Source organism: Brassica napus, chromosome C3, assembly GCF_020379485.1.
Source record: "Brassica napus cultivar Da-Ae chromosome C3, Da-Ae, whole genome shotgun sequence".
In the NCBI taxonomy this organism is placed as follows: Eukaryota; Viridiplantae; Streptophyta; class Magnoliopsida; order Brassicales; family Brassicaceae; genus Brassica; species Brassica napus.
In genome coordinates, this window is record NC_063446.1 from 15,274,587 (window position 1) to 15,294,421 (window position 19,835).

The following is a 19,835-nucleotide window of genomic DNA, read 5'->3' on the forward strand; positions in this document are numbered from 1 at the left end:
TTGTAGAATATTCTCTACGGTTTAAAATGTGGCTTTTTGTACCAAAATTGCAACGAATCCGAGTTAGCGCTATTTGTGGCTATTGTCCACAAAAAACCGTTTGTGGCTAAGTCGTAGAAGCACAGCAACAAATAACAACGCTTATTCGATTGCCACAAGCCCGTAGTCAACGAAATTTTTTTGTAGCGATTTGTGGCTAAGCGTTAAATAGCCACAAATATTAAGCGATAGCCACAACATTTTTCATGGCTAATTACAGAATTTCTTGTAGTGGTGAACGACAAAAGACGGTTGCTTCCTAGCACTGCGTGCTAGTCTATCCGTCATTGTATTTTGCGTTCTTGGTACATAGATGATCTCTGCTCTGGTGAAGCTCTCTTTTAGGGTCTTGACATCCTCCAAGTAATTTGCAAAAGCTGGTCATTCATCTGGTTCCGAAACCATCTTCACCAATTGAGAACAATCCGTTGCAAACGTAACCTGAAACTGACGTAAATTCCTCATACATTCCATTGCCCAACCTTGTCCTGAAAAAATATCCCCCTCTTTCCATGAACCATCTGTGAAACACCATCTTCCTGGAATTGACGGCAATGTCGTATCCACTTGTTGTGGTATTATCCTCTGTTCATTCAATATTTGTGCTTCAGTCCACAGTGTTGATTCTGTTTCCGCTAATTTAAGTGTATCCATGGGATCCATATCCAAATTACTGAAGACTTTATTATTCCTAGCTTTCCAGATGTACCATAGTATCCATGCAAACTGATGATCTTCCAGCTGCGGAAAAACTCTCCAAAATAGATGATCCATGTTTGTGAAGAGAGAACTTGTTGGGAAAATATTTGGATTTGATGGTATCTTCGAGAGAGCCCAGACCTAAGACTGTTTCTTTTAAGGCAAAAACTTACCATATTTCAATATCAAAGCAAAACTTTGTTAAATATATAGTGTACTAGGTTAAGATCCGCGTCTTGCGCGGGATATATATTATATATAAAAATTATTTTATGTATTAAATATTTTTACATATTATGAAATAATAAATATATATTGAATAATTAAAAGTCAGCAACTATTAAATATATAATTAAATTGGTGCGAACTTATAAATCAATTTTATTAATCTAAAAAATATTTTTTTAATATTTGATAGGATATGTAATTAAATTTAAATGATACTAACATACATAGTATATTTTAGTATATTTTTAATATTAATGTCTATTAAATGATGATTTCTACTCATATAGTTTTTTTGATCATTTGTATCTTTTATAGAAAAAAAAATAAATTACTGATAACAAAATTTTCATTGTGGGATTAATAGTTTTAATAATTTATAATTTTAAAAAAAATAAGCTGTCAATGTTCGTTTAAAATTTTTACCAAAAAATTGTTCAAAGTAAATTTCGAAACTAAAAGATTTATGTATTTTATATGGTTTATAGTTTAATTTAAATTAATATATATATGTATATTAATCTTAATAATTAATTAAATTAAACTATACTTTTTACTTATATAATTTTGTAATCATTTGAATGTGAGACTTTTAACAGTTTTAGTAATTTATAGTCGTTTTTAAAAATTCAAAATATAACATATACATAAAAATCTAAATTTTTTATTATATGGTTATTGTGGTTGTTTAATTTATTTAATAGTTTAATATTAAACAAATATGATAGAAGATACACTAATTTTTATCAAATCTTTATCATTCAAAATCATTAATTGCCATATATACTTTAGCCACATTAGGCAATTCCGTAAATTTTATTTAAGGAAATAATAAAATACATTAATAATGAATTTATTGTTAGTTTAATAAAAAATTTATTATATAGTTAGATGGACCAACATATTTCTCTAATGATTATAAGAATCATCCTAGTGACGTCACGTGGATACAAAAAGAAGTTGTAATGTTTCTCAAATAATATGTAGGGGATTTTGGATTGTCCGATGAGTGTGTTTTATTTACTCTTACCTTAGCAAATTAGTCATTTGTATATAATAATTTCACACCTATATCATTTTCAGAATAGATTTTTGTTAGAAACAGAATATATTCTGTTTAGTTTCAAAAAAAATCTACCTCAGTTCTTTGTTACGATGTTATATGTAAATTTTATTTTTATTTCTTACTTGAGTTGCCTCATTGTTAAACTATTTTCTTATAATACTTTTAAATTTTATATTTAATTTGACTCTGTATGCGCGTTACAATCAAACGATTTTTGTTAAATAAAAATAGAATGCATGCTGATTATTATTAGAGACCTTATTATTAACTAGACTCGATATTATAAAATTTAAAATATCTTCACTGAAGAACATTCTACCGTATACAGGTAATTGTTTTCTTGACTTGTGCAGTTTTACCACTGACAAATATATCACAAGAATATAAGGTTTCTTAGCACTAAACTCAGAGAAAATCTGTCATAAGATAGTGATAAGGTCTTTATAAGCACTAAGTTTAAAAAACCTATCACAAGATTTCTAAGTGATTACGAAGATTACGAGAATAACACAATGGTTTGTTGACCATGACTTAAACAAGTGAGTGCAGAATGGATATCCTAAAATATTGCAATTTTGTTTGTTTTTTTTATAAACCATATAATTTCCAGTTTTTCAGTCAGTAACTTTCGAAAATACTTATTTATTCGATTATGTTTCAAAAAAAACTTATTTATTCGATTTAAAAATTAAGAAAATCAATTATTTTACCTCTAAGACCTTACTTTGGCATTTAATTAAATCGTAAAATGAAATATTCTTAGATATTGATTTTTTTTCTTCTTAGTTTTATAAATTTTGATTCTGCTGTTATGCTTTAAGTCATGGGTCAATGTTTTATTTCCATATTGTATTATGATTATCACCACTGAGAAATTAATAACATGATCATTTATGCGCTAATTTCTTAATTAATAGTAGAATATATGCGCATTCTTCCCCTCTATATAAACTCCAAGGAGTAGTTGATAAAAATACAAACTTCCAAAGAGTAGTTGATTCAGAAATTAATAGTAAGGAACTATAAGCATTCTTGTGATGGGAATGGTTGGTTACACCGTAGCTCTGGTGGTGATAACAGTGATAGCCTCTCCTTGTGTTTATGGAAAACAGTTATCTGATCAACAAGAAATCAAAGTACAAAGACTTTTGAAGCGGCTCAATAAGCCTGCTCATAAATCCATTAAGGTATTTAAACAAGAAAGTTTTCCCTCCGTTTCATTAAAATAGACTTTTTAGAAGAAAAAAAATTGTTTCACAAAAATGTATTTTTGTGTTTTCTATAAAAAAAATTGTAAACTTTGAGAAAATTAATTGATTTTATTGAATTACTATTGGTTAAAATTTATTGAAAATTAAAAATTACAGAAAATGATACATTTAATATGGTAGTTTAATATATTTACTTAATATGTGTGAAAATACTAAAAAGTTTATCTTTATAGAACGGAGGGAATATTATTTTCTGCAATTACAAAAAAAAGGATTAATTTATGTTGTGCGGAAAATAGTAGATTAAAAGAATGAAGAAATCTGAGAATGAAGTTATATGTTATTTTCTTGCATTAGTTAGAGCATCTCCAATCTTACTCAATAATTTATACACTATCTTGTGTCCAAAATAACCCTATAGCTAATTATTATTACATTATCTCAAATAAGATTTCGTTGCTATAATTTTGCCATACAAAAATAATTTAATATGTGACATCATAATGTAAAATAGTATAGATAATTCTTTAAATATGGACTCAAGCGAATTTCATCACTAATTTACATGTTTTATTTTCATTTCTCATCGACAAAAGTACTTGAAATTTTTTATATTTAGCAGTGATTAAATTTACTGTTAGTAAACAGAGATGAAACTGATAAATAAGTAACATAAAATGTAAGGTTTTACTTTTGTTTCTAACTTAATTTAATAGGGATTCCCAATGCGCCATAACTTCATGCTTTGGATATTGACGGAAAAAAAGAGATTCATTTTTTCGCTTTAATATTTCTTAGAGTGAAGATGGAGATATAATAGACTGTGTTCCAATAACTAAGCAACCAGCTTTTGACCACCCTCTACTTAAAAACCATACGATCCAGGTTTGTCTTCGTTTATGATCTCTTTTTTTTTTTTAGTTACATGCATGATTATGTTGTAACAGAATGTTTTCGTACGTAGATGAGACCGACTTTTGTTCCGGAAGGTGGTTCTACGTTCACCAAGAAAGAGGCAAAGGCTATAACACAGGTGTGGCACAAGAATGGAGTGTGTCCAGATAACACTGTTCCTATAAGAAGAACAAAGAAGGAAGATATCTTACGAGCAAAATCCATTGAGAGTTTCGGGAAAAAGAGGCATAAGAGTTTCGGGAAAGGGACTCATCAGAGCAACCCTGGAGAAGGCCATGAGGTACACCTTTTATGCATTGTCCTTATGTTACTTATTTACTGGTGGCCATGTGCAGCTAGATAAATATTTTTCAGTGAGAACAAAAGAATATTAGATATCTAAATTTATGTTAGTACTTTTTGTGCAACATGTGATTCTTATCATCAGAAAACACAAATAACTTATAAACCTTAAACACAAACAACATCTAGTTGTACATACTTTGACAAAATGCGTGTTTCTTTACTATCTTTTTATTTCATCATCTTATCTCATTAGTCATATCTCTTAATCAGAAATCTCCAAATTATGTGTCAAATAATACTGTTATATTAGTTTATATATAATATATATGCCATATATATAAAATTATACTAAGTTACTATAAATCATGTAACATGATCTATAACTAAGTGTATATTGGGAAATTACCGCAAATACTACAATCATAGTACTACTTTTCATGTTTATACTAACTACTTTTACCCTTACTTTTAAAGAAGTGTAAAAGACATTTATATCTCGGTTAACTAATCTAGACTTAAGGTTTAGAGTTGAGGGGTGGGATATGATTTTTGGAATGTGAAATTTATGATTCTAATAAATATATAAATAAATACTTAAAAATATAAAAAAATTTAAAAATAGTTTCAAACATAATTTTTGATTTTCAAAAAGAAATTTTGAAAAAATAAATTCAAAAAAAAATCAAAAAAAAAATTAATAAAAAAGTTCGAATTTGAAAAAGTATAATTCGAAAACATAAAAAAAATATTTTTATTTATTTATTTATTTATTTATCGAAATAATTATTTACTATATATATAGAAAACAAAAGTATTAAATTCTTTTGCCACTTAATAGATAAGGTATTTTATGAATAATGGTATCATGAAAGTGGTAAATACGAAATTCTTCCGTGTATATTCTACATTAGATTTTTTTTGTTAATGTATGAAATACTATACGTGCTTCTCAACTCAATTATAATGAAGTTGTAATTTCAGGTATTTTTTTTTTAACGTTGATGATTAGATCTGTAGTTTTTCATTAACACTTTCCCAATTTTTGGAGCCGGTTTAGTACGCGATCATGAACTCGAGGAACGGAAATTATTATGGGACAAAGTTTGTAATAAATATGTGGAGACCAGAAGTTGAAGTTCCCAACGAGTTCAGCTTGGCTCAGACTTGGCTTGCGTCTGGAGATGGCTATGATACTAACACAATTGAAGCTGGTTTGCAGGTCTTGCACTTCTTTCGTTCCAATCTTTAATTACATCTAATTTTTTAAATGCAAAAAACTTTCAACTAAGACCTTTGTTTGCGTAATTTATAGGTTTGTCCAGTATTGTATGGTGACAACAATCTTAGATTGTTTGTTTACTGGACGGTAAGTTCCCCTCTTCGATAAAATACATATTATATGTGTGTGTATGTGTAACCCTAATCGATAGAAAAATAGACTGCCACTAGTTTTTTATTTCTTATCATGTTGAAGTTTGTTTTTTGTTCCGGAAACATATATATCACCTCTCTTTCTTATTTTTATGCAATCTTTTTTTTTCATGCACAGTAAAACTTTTGAGGGCTGCTATGTGTTTTCTGCTTTTGATTTTACTTCACTAAGCTTTTTAGCAGATCTTATTTTAAAACTTTCTTCAACCATTATAAAAGGATCAATAGACGAATATTTACACAAATTCTGTTATTTTCTTCTTCTAAAACCAATCTATACGTTAGTTTTAATGGAAACCCATGAATACTAAGCTAATCATAATTATATTGTCTTGAGAAACAGAGCGATTATTACCAAAGTACAGGCTGCTACAACACTGGCTGTTCAGGTTTTGTTCAGACGAGCAAAGTGATAACTCCAGGTGGATCCTTCGCTCAGGTCTCACAATATGACGGAGCTCAGTACGGCCTCCCCATGCTTATATGGAAGGTACTAACATACTTCCTCTGATTTAAAATGATACTCCATATGTTTTTGAAATGTAATATGTTTACAATAGTTTTTATGTTCCAATATATAAGGTGTTCTTATCTTTCTAGGTAACTTTAAATTTATCAAAAACTGTGTAGTCAATCAAATTAAATAGTTCTATTTTGTAATTTTTTGAATAGTTTTTAGTTTATAATTTTAATGATACTTTCTAGGTAAAAAGTAATTTTCTTAATAAGTGTGTACTACCCAAAACATCTTACATTTCAGAACAGAGGAAGTATATGTTTTAGAAAAAAAATTGTTTCTAAAAGATATATTTTTTATATTTTCAATGCATGTAATAATAATAAATTGTAAACTAAGAAAATATAAATTATGTTTGATGAATTTTAATTGGCTAAATTTTGTGGGAAATAGCTAATAACAAAAAAAATGCATTTATAATTAAAATTTTACATGATTTCTTAATATGTGTGAAAAATCTAAAGCATACATCATTTTGGAACGAAAGAAATATTATTTGTTGTCTTTGCTTTTTATTTTATTTTTATTAACAACGGAGGCGGATTGATAAAATATTTCAGTTAGGGGCATAGACCAAAAAGATATGTGTTTTATGAATCTATAATATCGCAAAATGCTCTACCTAATATCATATTATTAAGTAGATATTAAAAACCCTTCATCACTCCTAGTTTAAAATAGCAAAAACATATATCTTTGATTAAAGAGGAAAACTAACTAAAATATCTCGAAAGGTAAGGAAATTTTCTTTTCTAATCCACTATATAATATATTCTAGAAAGAGTTACATTTTGTATTCATGGAACATGTAAACCAATTATAGTTTTGTTTGAAAACTTAATTTTCTGTATTTAATGAGAATATCTTCAGAAATTTCTTACAAATGTCTAAGTTTTAAAAAACCAGCGAAAAGGAAAAACAAATATGGGTGCACATTTGACAAGGGCATATAATAGAATTGTATACAATTATTTTATGGGTGCACATTCTGCATCTAAAGCCAAAATGGATTAATGTCAATTATTTTAGTCCAGCGGAAACTGGTGGCTAATGATCGGTGAAGAGTATGTCGGGTACTGGCCTGGCAATATATTCACTTCTCTGGGAGATCGAGCTACGACAGTTCAATGGGGAGGTGAAATTGTAAACCAAAGGACCGATGGGAGACACACAAACACCGACATGGGAAGTGGCCATTTCGCAGACGAATGGTATAAGAAAGCGAGTTATTTCAGGAAACTAGAGACAGTTGATGGAGCAAATACTCTGAGAGAACCACAAGGACTTTATCCCTATGCAAGTAACGGTAACTGTTATAACATTAAAGCAGGAGGTACTGGTAGTTCTTATTGGGGGCATCATTTCTTCTATGGGGGTCCTGGTCGAAACGCTAATTGTCTTTGATTTGGATCGGTGTGCGCCAAAGCTTTTAAGTATTTCACATGTGTGGTTTAAATAAGAACATCTGATAGTCGTGGTTTAAGAAAAAAAAAAAGTCCACGTCATCATGGTTATGTTTCCTTGATATTATGTGTGTAAAAGCTTTTCAGTTTTCACATGTCTATAATTTGAAAAAAATAATAAGAAGAATATGTGTGTTTGATAAATCTTCAGTTTATAGTTAATTGCTCTCTATCTGGCCAAGGGAGACACCCTTACGCAAATGCTATAGTTAATCGTCCCAAGGTTGGGTCTAGCCATAGGTGGGAACTTACTTTTTCTATGGTGGACCTGGTCGCAACCTTCAATGTCCAGAGCTTACTTTAACTAGATAGGCAAATGTGTTCTTTTCCAAGTACTCGTAAGAGAGATATTCGGTCAATGCGTAATGAAATTTTCCTCAACCTTCAATATCGAATGGATTTCTCTCTCACAGGTCACTACATTATCTGATTTGAATTTGAAACGTTTTCCGACTAGTATAATGTGATAGTCAGATCGACTATTACCAGACTATCAGAGAAATTGGATGGGTTAAAACCAAAACCGAAACTTCAATTTTTTTTTACATAGGTGTAATTTTGTTTCAAGTGAGCTTGAGTCCCGAAGAGATCATTTTCCAACATATTTGACCACGATCATGCGGGCCCTCCAAAATTGTTGAGTTGCGACCACCTTTTCGATTATTTGACTTCTATGACTGAACTTATAGCGTACACGTTCTAAAGATGTGTTAGCTATTGATGACCGATTTTTAGTTACCAGATAAACATACTAATAAATTGTTTTGTATTTGAAGCTTTTAAAAAAGCATTAATTAGTATTCCCTCCATTTTTTAATATAAATTGTTTTAAAATTGTGCACATAGATTAAAAAATCATTATTTTTTTATATTTTCTAAACAAAAACATTATTAATTATTTACCAAACCACAAATCAACCAATAATAAAATAGAAGGTATATTATCATTGGTCATAAAACATTAAGTGTTAATAAATTTTACATAGAAAATCAAAAACATCATATAATTTGAAACATAAAAATTTTTCTAAAACGATTTATATTAAAAAACGGAGGGAGTATATAATTAAGCAGCACGTTTTTTGTCGTTGGATAAACTATAAACAAAGCTGTCACTTGTCATCAACATGTCAAGTTCTACCTTGCACGTTATGTGAATTGCATAAGAAAGAACAGGAAAGATATAATTAACCCGGAGTTTTTAGAGTGAGGTTCTTAGCGAAAGTCAAGAAACGGTTTCTTGACTTTTGCTAAGAACCATATCATAAGAACTCTGGGTTAATCATGCTCTTATGTACGTTTAGAATAAACCCTGCACGACACCTTCCATTTGGTCGATCAGCTTTGACTTCTACGTTTACGTTTGCGTTTTTTTTCTCGTTTACAATGTTTTACGCATTTCGTATTTTGCATTTATAACTTCTCTTGTTTACGTTTTATATTCTTGATTAGTCTAAGTAATTGACACCACGATAATGCATATATATAACCCCTTTCTTCCGTTGAACTATCTTCAAATCAATCTTCCCAATTGTGTTCCGTTATCCAAAAATGGGAAACTGTTTTTCAATCACGGATGCATCAGAGAAGATTCTCAAAGCACTTCCCGTCGAAACTGCCTTCAAGTTTCCATCACCATTGCCTACTTTTACTCAAGGTTTGTATTATCATCGGTTGTTCTTGTTTCTCTTTCTATCCAGAGCTGGTCCTCGACAAAACCTTATGAAACATTTGTCTTGCTCTTCAAATTTTAAATAGCTAATATATATAAATTTTATGAGCCCCAAATTATAGATAAAACTTTAATAAAGATTTGTCTTAGGGCGTCCTGGCTCTATTTTCTGACTATTGGTTTGGTGATTTTGATTTGACTTGCATCCTCAGGTGGCAGGTTTGCGAACGGAACCATTGACTTGGGAGGTCATGAGGTTAGCCAAGTTCCGACATTCAACAAGGTTTGGTCTACTTATGAAGGAGGACCAAACAATCTCGGAGTTACCTTCTTCGAACCATCCTCGGTCCCTACCGGTTTTTCCATTCTAGGTTACTACGCTCAACCAAACAACCGTCAACTATTCGGTTGGGTACTCGTAGCTAAAGATCTCTCAAGCAACAACACTTTGAAACCGCCTGTAGATTACACCCTCGTCGGAAACACCGAGTCACTCATGATCAAACAAGACGGACCTGGCTATTTCTGGCAGCCAGTGGCGCCTGATGGATACCAAGCCGTTGGTCTTATAGTCACAAACTCCTCGCAAAAGCCTCCTCTAGACAAAGTCCGTTGTGTTCGGTCCGACTTAACCGAACAATGTGAAGCTGATACATCGATATGGGAATCAAACGGAGTCAAAGTATCAACCCTTAGACCAACCATTAGAGGAACACAAGCTACAGGGGTCTGCGTAGGTACATTCACATGGCAACCTCAAAACACATCTCCTCCATCTTTATCTTGCTTGAAGAACAAGAAACTAGATTTCTCTACAATGCCTAATGGCTCCCAGACCGGAGTCTTGTCCAACACGTATTCTCCATTGATCTATCTCCACCCAGACGAAGAATATCTACCTTCCTCAGTTAACTGGTACTTCAGCAACGGTGCCTTGCTTTACAAGCGAGGCGAAGAATCAAACCCTAACCCCATCGAACCTAACGGTGCGAATCTTCCACAAGGCGGAGCTAACGACGGATCGTACTGGCTAGACCTTCCTATAGACAAAAAGGGTAAAGAGAGAGTGAAGAAAGGTGACTTGCAGAGCACGCAAGCGTATCTACACATCAAACCAATGCTCGGAGCAACGTTCACAGACATAGCCATATGGGTATTCTACCCTTTCAACGGCCCAGCACGAGCCAAGGTCAAACTCATAACCTTGCCGCTGTGGAGAATCGGTGAGCACATCGGAGACTGGGAACACGTGACGTTAAGGATAAGCAACTTCAACGGAGAGCTATGGAGAGTGTTCTTATCGCAGCACAGCGGAGGAGAATGGATCGACGCTTGTGATTTAGAGTTTCAAGAAGGTGGAGGAAGCAACAAGCCTGTTGCGTACGCGTCGCTTCATGGACACGCTATGTATCCGAAGCCTGGACTTGTGTTGCAAGGTAACGATGGGGTTGGGATAAGGAACGATACGGCGAAGAGCAAGAAGGTGTTTGATACGGGGTTAGGGTACGAGGTGATTGCCGCGGAGTATGGTGGAGAAGGCGGAGGAGTGGTGGAGCCGCCGTGGGTGAATTATTTTAGGAAGTGGGGACCTAAAATTGATTATAGCGTTGAAGATGATGTTAAGAGGATTGAAAGGTTTTTGTTTGGGGCTTTGAAAAGGGCTTTTGTTAACTTGGTGAAGAAGATTCCTGATGAAGTGTATGGTGAAGATGGACCTACTGGACCTAAACTTAAAGGAAACTGGGCTGGTGATGAAAAATGATGTATATTTATTTACTTTTTCTTTAAAGTGTTTGGTTGATTCTTTGTTATTTATCACATTCATTGTTTTTTTATGTAAAATAATCTATATACCTCTTTGTTTGGTTGACTTTTTTTTCTTTTTTATGAAACTCTGGTTGATTTACTTTTTTTTTCTTTAAACACAACTCTGGTTGATTTACTTAAACCAAGAATATTGGCAATTTAAAACAGATGTGTGTATCGCATGACACTCTCTTTTTGTCACTATTTTTGTCTACTTGTGCTCTTTCAAATCCATGTAAATCGAAAAACTAATCATTGACATAGAAATGTTAAATACTAATAGTATATTTAACTAATAGTATTTGAGATAAATGAAATTATTCATAAAATCAATGCATTTAAAATTAATAATAAGCTGAAAGTTGCATTGAAATTCTAAAATGACACTTTTTGTAACAAGAAAAAATGTTAAAATGACACTCAATATGAAACAGAGGGAGGAGTAGTATACAAATATAAAATATTTTAAGAATTATCATACATAAATAAAATTCTTAATTATTAGAACGTCTTATTAAAATAGAACGTCTTATTAAAATTCGGACAATTCTCTCAAATAACTATTTTTAAGTTTTTGTCACAAAATAGCCCTCAAAAAAAGAAAATGGCCAAAATTGCATTTTTTTTTTTGAAATTTTTAATATTTAATATTTATTTTTTTAAATTTGAAACTCTATCCCCAAAACTCCACCCCATTAACTCTAAACTCTAAGTCTAGATTAGTTAATCATAGGGTAAAAATACATTTTTACCATTTAATAAAACTTATTTTGGTCATTTTTTTCATTGAAGACTATTTTTGTGACAAAAACTAAAAAAAAACTATCCTAGAGAATTTTTCTTCAAATTCTTACCAAATTATTTAAAACTCCCAAAACTTTAGGACCATTTATAAACAAACAATAATTCATTTCTGCTCATAACATCTGCACCATTTCTACATGTTATTTATAGAATCTGTCATAGGCATATGCAAGTGAAATATTAGCAGAAAACTCTTAAATTTTTTTAAATTAATATACATAAATACATACTTTCAAATTACTTAAAACAAAGTTTTATTAAAAAAATTAGTAAATTTTTTATACTCAGAATCTCAAAACCGACTGCTTGTTCATTTGTAATCAAAACATGTAAAGATGACACTAATTATGCATACAATTTGCTTTGATGTTTAAGAGTTTCTTTGTTTGCAACTTGCAAGTCTGTTACCTGGCTAGAGATACACACCCACATGGCTCACATGCACGTCCACATAGACAAGGCCCAAAAGAGGAAACTAGTGTCTACAGCCCATTAAGGTTAGCGATTCTTATCTTCACCGACTCACCCACCAGCTATATAACAATGTTATTTAATTTGACTCGGCTCCCAATAAATTATCGTCGCGATAATAAACGAAAAAAAAGCTAAAACCGAAGAAAATGGGAGTGGTAGTGATCGATGGATCAACGGTACGGTCGTTCGTGGAGGACGAGGAGCAGTTCAAGAAGACCATAGACGAAAGGTTCGCAGCTCTGGATCTAAACAACGACAGCGTTTTATCGCGATCCGAGCTACGGAAGACGTTCGAATCGATGAGGCTTTTGGAATCGCACTTCGGCGTCGATGTGGTGACTCCTCAGGAGGAGCTGACGAGTCTGTACGACTCGATCTTCGAGAAGTTCGATACGGATCAGAGCGGTTCCGTGGATCGGGAGGAGTTTAGATCGGAGATGAAGAAGATCGTGCTAGCGATCGCCGATGGACTTGGATCGTGTCCGATTACGATGGCGTTAGATGACGATGATGATAATTTGCTGAAGAAAGCGGCGGATCTGGAAGCTTCGAAGCTCGAGAAGAAGGCTTCGTGATGAACGATGATTAAATGGATGATCTAGGGATCCTTTAAAGTGTTCTTCGTCTTCGTTGTTGCTTACGTAGTGTTGTGATGTAAGCGAATATGAATAACAAAAGCCTTTGACTTTGTGAATTTGAATTATTGAACTCTTATATGAGAGATTAGAAAAGGGAAGATGAATTTAACGAACTGGGACAAAAAAAAATTCGAATCTAACCACCCGGCCAAAGCGACGTACTGTTAAAATGTAACTTTATCAGAGGAGGTTTGGAAAGGTTTAACACAGAATCTACTATCTCAAATTCTTCACCTCCTTTTTGATCAAAACAGAGACAAGACTGAAACATTTCTTGTGAGATGTGCCTTATGAAGGGGGGAACGTAACAAGAGGAAATATGGAGAAACACCAACGGGACAACTAATCCAAATGGTGGACAAAAATGTGCGTAACAGACTCTTCCATCCGTAACCAGGCATATACGGGTGGCCTAGTCTTCTGGTTTGGAACACGATAGCTTCTTAAAATCTTAGTTTTGATCTTATGAAAAAATCAATCCCAATATAACTACTTTTTTGTTTGAATTAGTTTAACATTCTTTCAAAAAAAACAAGGTAGGGTGCTTAATTAATTTACACTGACGAGTACTTTATCAAGCTATATTACAAATAGACAAATTTTCAGCTTGTGATTTGAAAATGTAGCGTACTTAATTAATTTACACTGACGAGTCACATATTTTGCTCACACAAATTTTCCAAAAAGCCTTCTATCTGAAACCAACTAATTGTGATTTGACGACCTATTATTCAGTTAAGTTAACTGTAAATCTATTTTATTTTTCTTTTAATGACGTACTAACTGAAACCCCGCACGCGCCTTGCAGAGAATGAAAACACAAAATAAATATTATATATTCAAATTACTTTTATATATTATTATTTATTTTGTATTTATTACGTATTACGAAATAAAAAATATATTGAATAATTGAGAAATGAGTAACTACGATGTATATACTTAAATTGGAGTAATCACATAAATCAAAATAATTTCTCTTGTCTATTTACAATAATTTTTACTGGTAAATAAATAAAAATAATCATTTTTATTTATTTTATATGTAATATTATTAAATTTAAATGATATTGACATAAATATATAGTATAATTTAATATATATATTTATTAATTGAGGCTCCCTACTCATATAATTTTATTAATATTTGTATATTTTTTGTACCAAAAATTTAAATCATTAATCACAAAATTTTCAATGTGAGATTTCATTAATTTTAGTAATTTTTAATCGTTTTTCAATGCAAATTTCAAATTAAAATATTAAGGTCTCAATACTTTTGCAATAAAAAATTTTGAAATTAACATATTTATGTATTTTATATGGTATATAATTTAATTTTAATATTATTAAATATAAATATATATATAGTTTGAATATCTATTAAATGAAATTTCTAATTCATATGATTTATATCATTTGTATCTTGTTGTAACAAAAAGATAAACCATTGAACACAATTTTTTATTGTGAGACTTTTAACAATATTAGTAATTTATAGTCGTTTTAAAATTTTTCATATATAACATATAAGAATTATTATATGATTAATATGATTGTTTAGTTTCTGAATATAAAATTAAACAAAAATGATGAAAGATACAAAAATTATTATCAAATTTTTATTATTTAAAATTATTATTTGTCATATATATGTTAATCATATTAGGTAATTCTGTAGCTTTTATTTAAAAAAATAAATGAGAATATTTTTTTTGTACACTAATAAACAATTTTATATTTAATTTTTTTAACACTGTTTAATTATACTATTACAAACTATGAGAAACGTTACATAGATGGTACTACATCCGACAATCTACCTGTCTTATTAGGATTCACGTCTGACTGCACTATCCGGAGCCGCCCTATGGGATCCATTCTTGATGGTGCTCCTTGCGCCATGCGAAAGATCTCTTGTAAGCATTTTCTCCAATATTCTGCATAATTCGCCTTTTCCGGGGATTGAAACTCGGACCTCATAGTGTAAAAGCATTAATGAACCATTGGTCAAACCACTGGACTAATGAAGCTTCCCTTTTTTATATTTAATTCAATAAAAAGTATAATATATATTTAGATGAACCAACTAATTTTTGTAAAGATTCTAAAAATCATCTTAGTGATGACATGTAGTTACAAAAGAATGTTGTAATGCTCCTCAACTAATATATAAGAGATTATTCAATTAACCGTAATCGATTTTCCTTCTCTTTTTCATTCACGTCTGTTGTTAAAACTATTTTCATTCCAACTCTTTAACCAGCCGTATTAATGGATACTGACGGTCACAATGCAATCTCGTTTCATTTCCAGCACCAACGTTGAGTAATCTATTCTTTCGCGTGTTCTCAACGCCAATTTACATATGCAAGGTTCGATTTCTCCAACAATTAATTACCTTCAACTAATTTTATATAAAACCCTAAACACTCTGCCTTCATCTCCCATTTTCTCAGCTTCTGATGAAGAAATTTGGCCAGACCTCCTTCTCTCCCACATAGGTATTGAAGGCGGTGGAAAATCGACTTATGGTGGTTGAAGTCATGCTAGTGGTTACTGAAATGAAACTGATGAAGGTGATGACGTGGGTGGAGGTGGAGGTGAGTATGAAGGTGCTGCTGAAAGTGAAAGCATTCATGGAGGTGGTGGATGATTATCATGTGGAAGGTCTGATGTGTTAGATTCATGCTAATTATTGGTGATAAGTGGATTAACACATCTATCTTATATATTGCTTAGGATCTCTTCCAACTACCAATGTGGGACATTTTGTGTCTAATACGCATCTTCGAGATGATGACTTTTTAGGCGTCAATCTTGGAATGTTCGGGAAAAGATTGATGAGCCAACTTTGGGCCAGATCGATGTAGATCGGGTTGGACTGTTTGAACCTGGCTCTGATACCATATTAGATTCAGGTTTATTATGGGCTTCCAACTTAAAACCAATTGGTGATAAGTGGATTGACACATCTATCTTATATATTGCTTAAGATCTCTTCCAACTACCAATGTGGGACATTTTTGTGCCTAATATTATGGTGGTGTCGGATGGTGCTTACGGATGCAGTGAAGGAGGAGCCAAAGGTGAGGTGGATCAACTGTTGGAGGGTATAGAGGAAGTTGTGGTGGAGGAAGTAGCGGCAGAGGAGCCAAGATGGAACTCATGGAAATGGTTATAAAAGTGGTGGTAGTGAAGAAGGTGAATACAATAGATAATAGGGCAGTGGTGTGTCCATATCTATCATTAAACTTACCTTGACCACTTATGCACTATCCAAATCTACAATTCAAAAACAAACTCAACGCGTGTTCTCTTATCCCCAAAGAATCTAGGTTTTCTGGTGGTGGTGCTTAGTAAACGGTGAAGGAGGAGGATCAGAGGTGGTGGATGAGCAGCATGAGGGTATGAAGGAGGTGGCAGTGGAGGAAGTGGCAGAGCTGGAGCTCATGAAGGTGGTGATAAAGAAGGTGGATATGGCGGAAAATATGATAGTGTTGGTGTCTACGTCCACTATTAGCTTGACACAAGTAAGAGCTGAAACGAAAATAACTTGCTCATTAGCCTAACCCTTTTTCTCTCAACGAAAACCTTGACGACAACACATATAACCCTAACTACACAATATTATAACCTCACTTCTTACAACCAAAACTCTGACCACACTACCCACTAATCTGCTACCCCCGAGTTCTCAGACCACATGATCATTGACCCTAATCTTTCTTCTCTCTACAACAACCCCGATCACAACACTTTTAACCCACCAACTCTGACCATAATCTCAGTTCTCACAACCCAAACCATGATCACACCACCCACAATTATGCTATCAACAAGCCTCTGACCACATGATCACTGACCAAACTTTTTTTCTCAACCACAACCACAACCCTGACCACAACACCTTTAATCATGACCACACCAACACTGCCATATCTCTCTTCTCTCCTCTCGTCTCCATTTTTCGTTAGTTTTAGGGGTATTTTAGTCTAATTAATGACTTTTCTTCTTAAAGTATACTTCCATTTCAAAGTACTTTAACATGTTAAAAAATACTTCCTAAAGTATTTTAAAGTGTAATGCTCTCGTCTTTTTGTTGACCACGTATATTCTTCCAAGATATTAGGTGAAAGAAATATATTACATACAAGTGTTAGAGTTTGATTTAACACGACATATTAAAAATCCACTCAAGTTGACTTGACAAAATGTCTATTGTTCATCGGGCATTCCTAATTATTCCGTCTGTCTTAATCTAAGCGTCTGACGGGTTGTCACTAATAGCGTTAATATATCAGCGAGAAACATTTTACTTTAACTTCAGCCACTGTATAAATCAATCATGTGAAAAAGATTTTTATTGATTTTATATATATGTTTTACGTCGGCTACTGTTAAATCAAAGGTAAAATGACTCACTTTTTCCCTCATAGTTATGTGAGAGAGAATCAATTAACGTTAGGTGTAACTTTTATTTTTATTGTATTTTATTAGTTTACTCTTAAACTTCTCCACCTTTTTACTCTATTTAAAAGCTCCATACAGCAAGTTATAGAACAAGCGGATGACGACCAAGACCGAGTCACCTTGAATTCAAACAGTTACTCAACAACATGAGATTTGCAAAGCAAGGAATAATGAAATGAGATAAACAATAAGTTTTATCTCGTAACCTTTTTTTTATGTTCCAACCCTAAAAGTTAGATAAAAAACAAGGTAAACTCGTCACATAATAACATACGACACTACAAGTACACTAGAAAACTTGGAAATGTTCTTTTCAAGTTGTATTATTCATTTTGTTGTCATTTGTATATACATTACATCCGATCGATACAGTAATACAATCTAGATTGGGTAAACTATCTTGTTAAAAATTTACTCATAGAAAATTCATTTTTATCTTTCCCTAATCCTAACGTTTTATTATAGAATCTTGACTGCGAGTTTAACCTTAAATAAATATTTAGTCAATCATAATATTATATGTTTTATCTTTATGTGAAAAAGATAACAACGTAACAAAATGAGAGAAAAACGTGTATATTGACTTGTATACTTATAATTGTCTACCATGTACAGTTACAACGTTGTATTTATATAGAACAAAAACTATAGACTATATCTCACATGTAAGAACATGTGTTATGCTGATGATGATAATTTCATTTGTTGAGGTCAAAACAGTATCTATGTGATAGGGAATTTAGACAAGGTGGCATATGATGGATAATCACTACATTGATAACAATGCTTATAAATTTTTTTTTTAAATCTCCAAAAAGGGAAATACGAAAACTTAGAGATACGCCAGCTATATCATATACTGCGAAGGTTCTGACTTCAGTATTTAATAACCATAGATTATAGGAATCTGGAGAAAAAAATATTGTAAAAGAATAATTAAAAATTCTCTCAATCACCGTTTCTTCAATGTCCAATACTAGCGACAGAGGCGGCAACCAATTGGAGCACCGGAATTACACTTGTAATGAATGTGACATCATCATTACTATCCTCTCTTCTTCTACTTCTCCTTCTCCATACTGCCCCTTATGCAATCTAGTTTCTACCTTTTCTTCTTCAACCCCTTTTGAAGTTGGTCTTGATGATCATGAAAACGAAGACGACGAGGAACTGATTCCAACCGTTGAGATCTCATCTTCAACGTTGTGTTGCTCTTCCTCAGACGACTCTACTTTACCATGCGCCATATGCAGAGATGATTTCGTGATTGGAGAATCTGCTCGGAGATTACCTTGCGACCATTTATACCATAATGATTGCATTACTCCTTGGCTCACTAGTCATAATACGTGCCCTCTCTGTCGGTTCGAGCTACCGGGTGCATCTAGTGGAGACGACAGTGGTTTGACCATGTGGTTCGATGCGTTGGCGTTAGAGGATGACTTGGAAGAAGATATGGGAACCGTCACGCTCGATTTGTACCAAAGTTTGGACGGCTAGAATTGTATGGATTAATGGAATGTACGTTTTAGAACATTTTCAAATCTATATAGTAATATAGAATTACTTTGGTCTAATATATACTTCCAAATCTATATGGATTTACCTTGTCTTAAACGAATATTCATATATTTATAAAATAAAAAAAATATTTTCTTTGGCATCTATAGATTATATTAAATTGATGAACTGCAGCTCTTACAAACCTGAGCCGGCAAAAAAAAATATTTTTTCTAGAACCATAACCTCGTGAGGGGCAAAAATTTCTCCACGGAAACAAGAGCGAAACCAAAACATACTATATAAATTTAAAAGAAAAAGTGAGCCGGAGTATTAAGAACATGTAGGGCTAAAACATAATCATTACTCAAGCGAAGCTAGCTGCAACTGGATGCCAGAATGAGCGAGAAAGCATTGGAGGTTACATTTATTTAGGATGAGGGCCGGGTATGAGTACAAACTCCTAAAGACTCACCAGAAACTGCCACTCAGGAGTAAGCTTCAACCAAACGAAGCAACGAAAAAATGGATCTCCATATTAACAGTAGACGAAGAAACACAGTTTGACAATCAACAGTTCAAAGACCCAATGCGATTGAGCTAAAATCCACAATCGC

General features: G+C 32.5%; 4 protein-coding genes across 4 annotated transcripts; all 4 read left to right on the forward strand.

Annotated features, from left to right (window-relative positions):
* The first annotated feature begins 2,913 nt into the window (after positions 1-2,913).
* On the forward strand, positions 2,914-7,991 carry LOC106386567. The gene is made up of 7 exons (XM_013826405.3): positions 2,914-3,216; positions 4,039-4,125; positions 4,205-4,435; positions 5,498-5,659; positions 5,753-5,806; positions 6,215-6,361; positions 7,418-7,991. Exons 1-7 carry the CDS (start codon positions 3,067-3,069, stop codon positions 7,790-7,792), a joined length of 1,206 nt encoding a protein of 401 aa, XP_013681859.1. The 5' UTR covers positions 2,914-3,066; the 3' UTR covers positions 7,793-7,991.
* Positions 7,992-9,144: 1,153 nt separating this feature from the next.
* On the forward strand, positions 9,145-11,429 carry LOC106385495. Its single transcript, XM_013825407.3, has 2 exons — positions 9,145-9,508; positions 9,736-11,429. Exons 1-2 carry the CDS (start codon positions 9,403-9,405, stop codon positions 11,283-11,285), a joined length of 1,656 nt encoding a protein of 551 aa, XP_013680861.1. The 5' UTR covers positions 9,145-9,402; the 3' UTR covers positions 11,286-11,429.
* A 1,246-nt stretch (positions 11,430-12,675) lies between these two features.
* Positions 12,676-13,301, forward strand: LOC106388352. The gene has a single exon (XM_013828403.3). It carries the CDS (start codon positions 12,754-12,756, stop codon positions 13,180-13,182), a length of 429 nt encoding a protein of 142 aa, XP_013683857.1. The 5' UTR covers positions 12,676-12,753; the 3' UTR covers positions 13,183-13,301.
* A 5,090-nt stretch (positions 13,302-18,391) lies between these two features.
* On the forward strand, positions 18,392-19,383 carry LOC106386539 (E3 ubiquitin-protein ligase RNF181-like). The gene has a single exon (XM_013826373.3). The coding sequence runs from the start codon at positions 18,685-18,687 to the stop codon at positions 19,216-19,218; it is 534 nt and encodes a 177-aa protein (XP_013681827.1). The 5' UTR covers positions 18,392-18,684; the 3' UTR covers positions 19,219-19,383.
* The last annotated feature ends 452 nt before the right edge of the window (positions 19,384-19,835 follow it).

Coding starts and splice junctions, on each gene's coding strand:
- LOC106386539 (XM_013826373.3), top strand. CDS start 18,685: ATGTCCAATACTAGCGACAGAGGCGGCAACCAATTGGAGCACCGGAAT.
- LOC106386567 (XM_013826405.3), top strand. CDS start 3,067: ATGGGAATGGTTGGTTACACCGTAGCTCTGGTGGTGATAACAGTGATA. Junction 4,126..4,204: donor TTAAAAACCATACGATCCAG/GTTTGTCTTCGT, acceptor TTTCGTACGTAG/ATGAGACCGACTTTTGTTCC. Junction 5,807..6,214: donor GATTGTTTGTTTACTGGACG/GTAAGTTCCCCT, acceptor CTTGAGAAACAG/AGCGATTATTACCAAAGTAC.
- LOC106388352 (XM_013828403.3), top strand. CDS start 12,754: ATGGGAGTGGTAGTGATCGATGGATCAACGGTACGGTCGTTCGTGGAG.
- LOC106385495 (XM_013825407.3), top strand. CDS start 9,403: ATGGGAAACTGTTTTTCAATCACGGATGCATCAGAGAAGATTCTCAAA. Junction 9,509..9,735: donor ATTGCCTACTTTTACTCAAG/GTTTGTATTATC, acceptor TTGCATCCTCAG/GTGGCAGGTTTGCGAACGGA.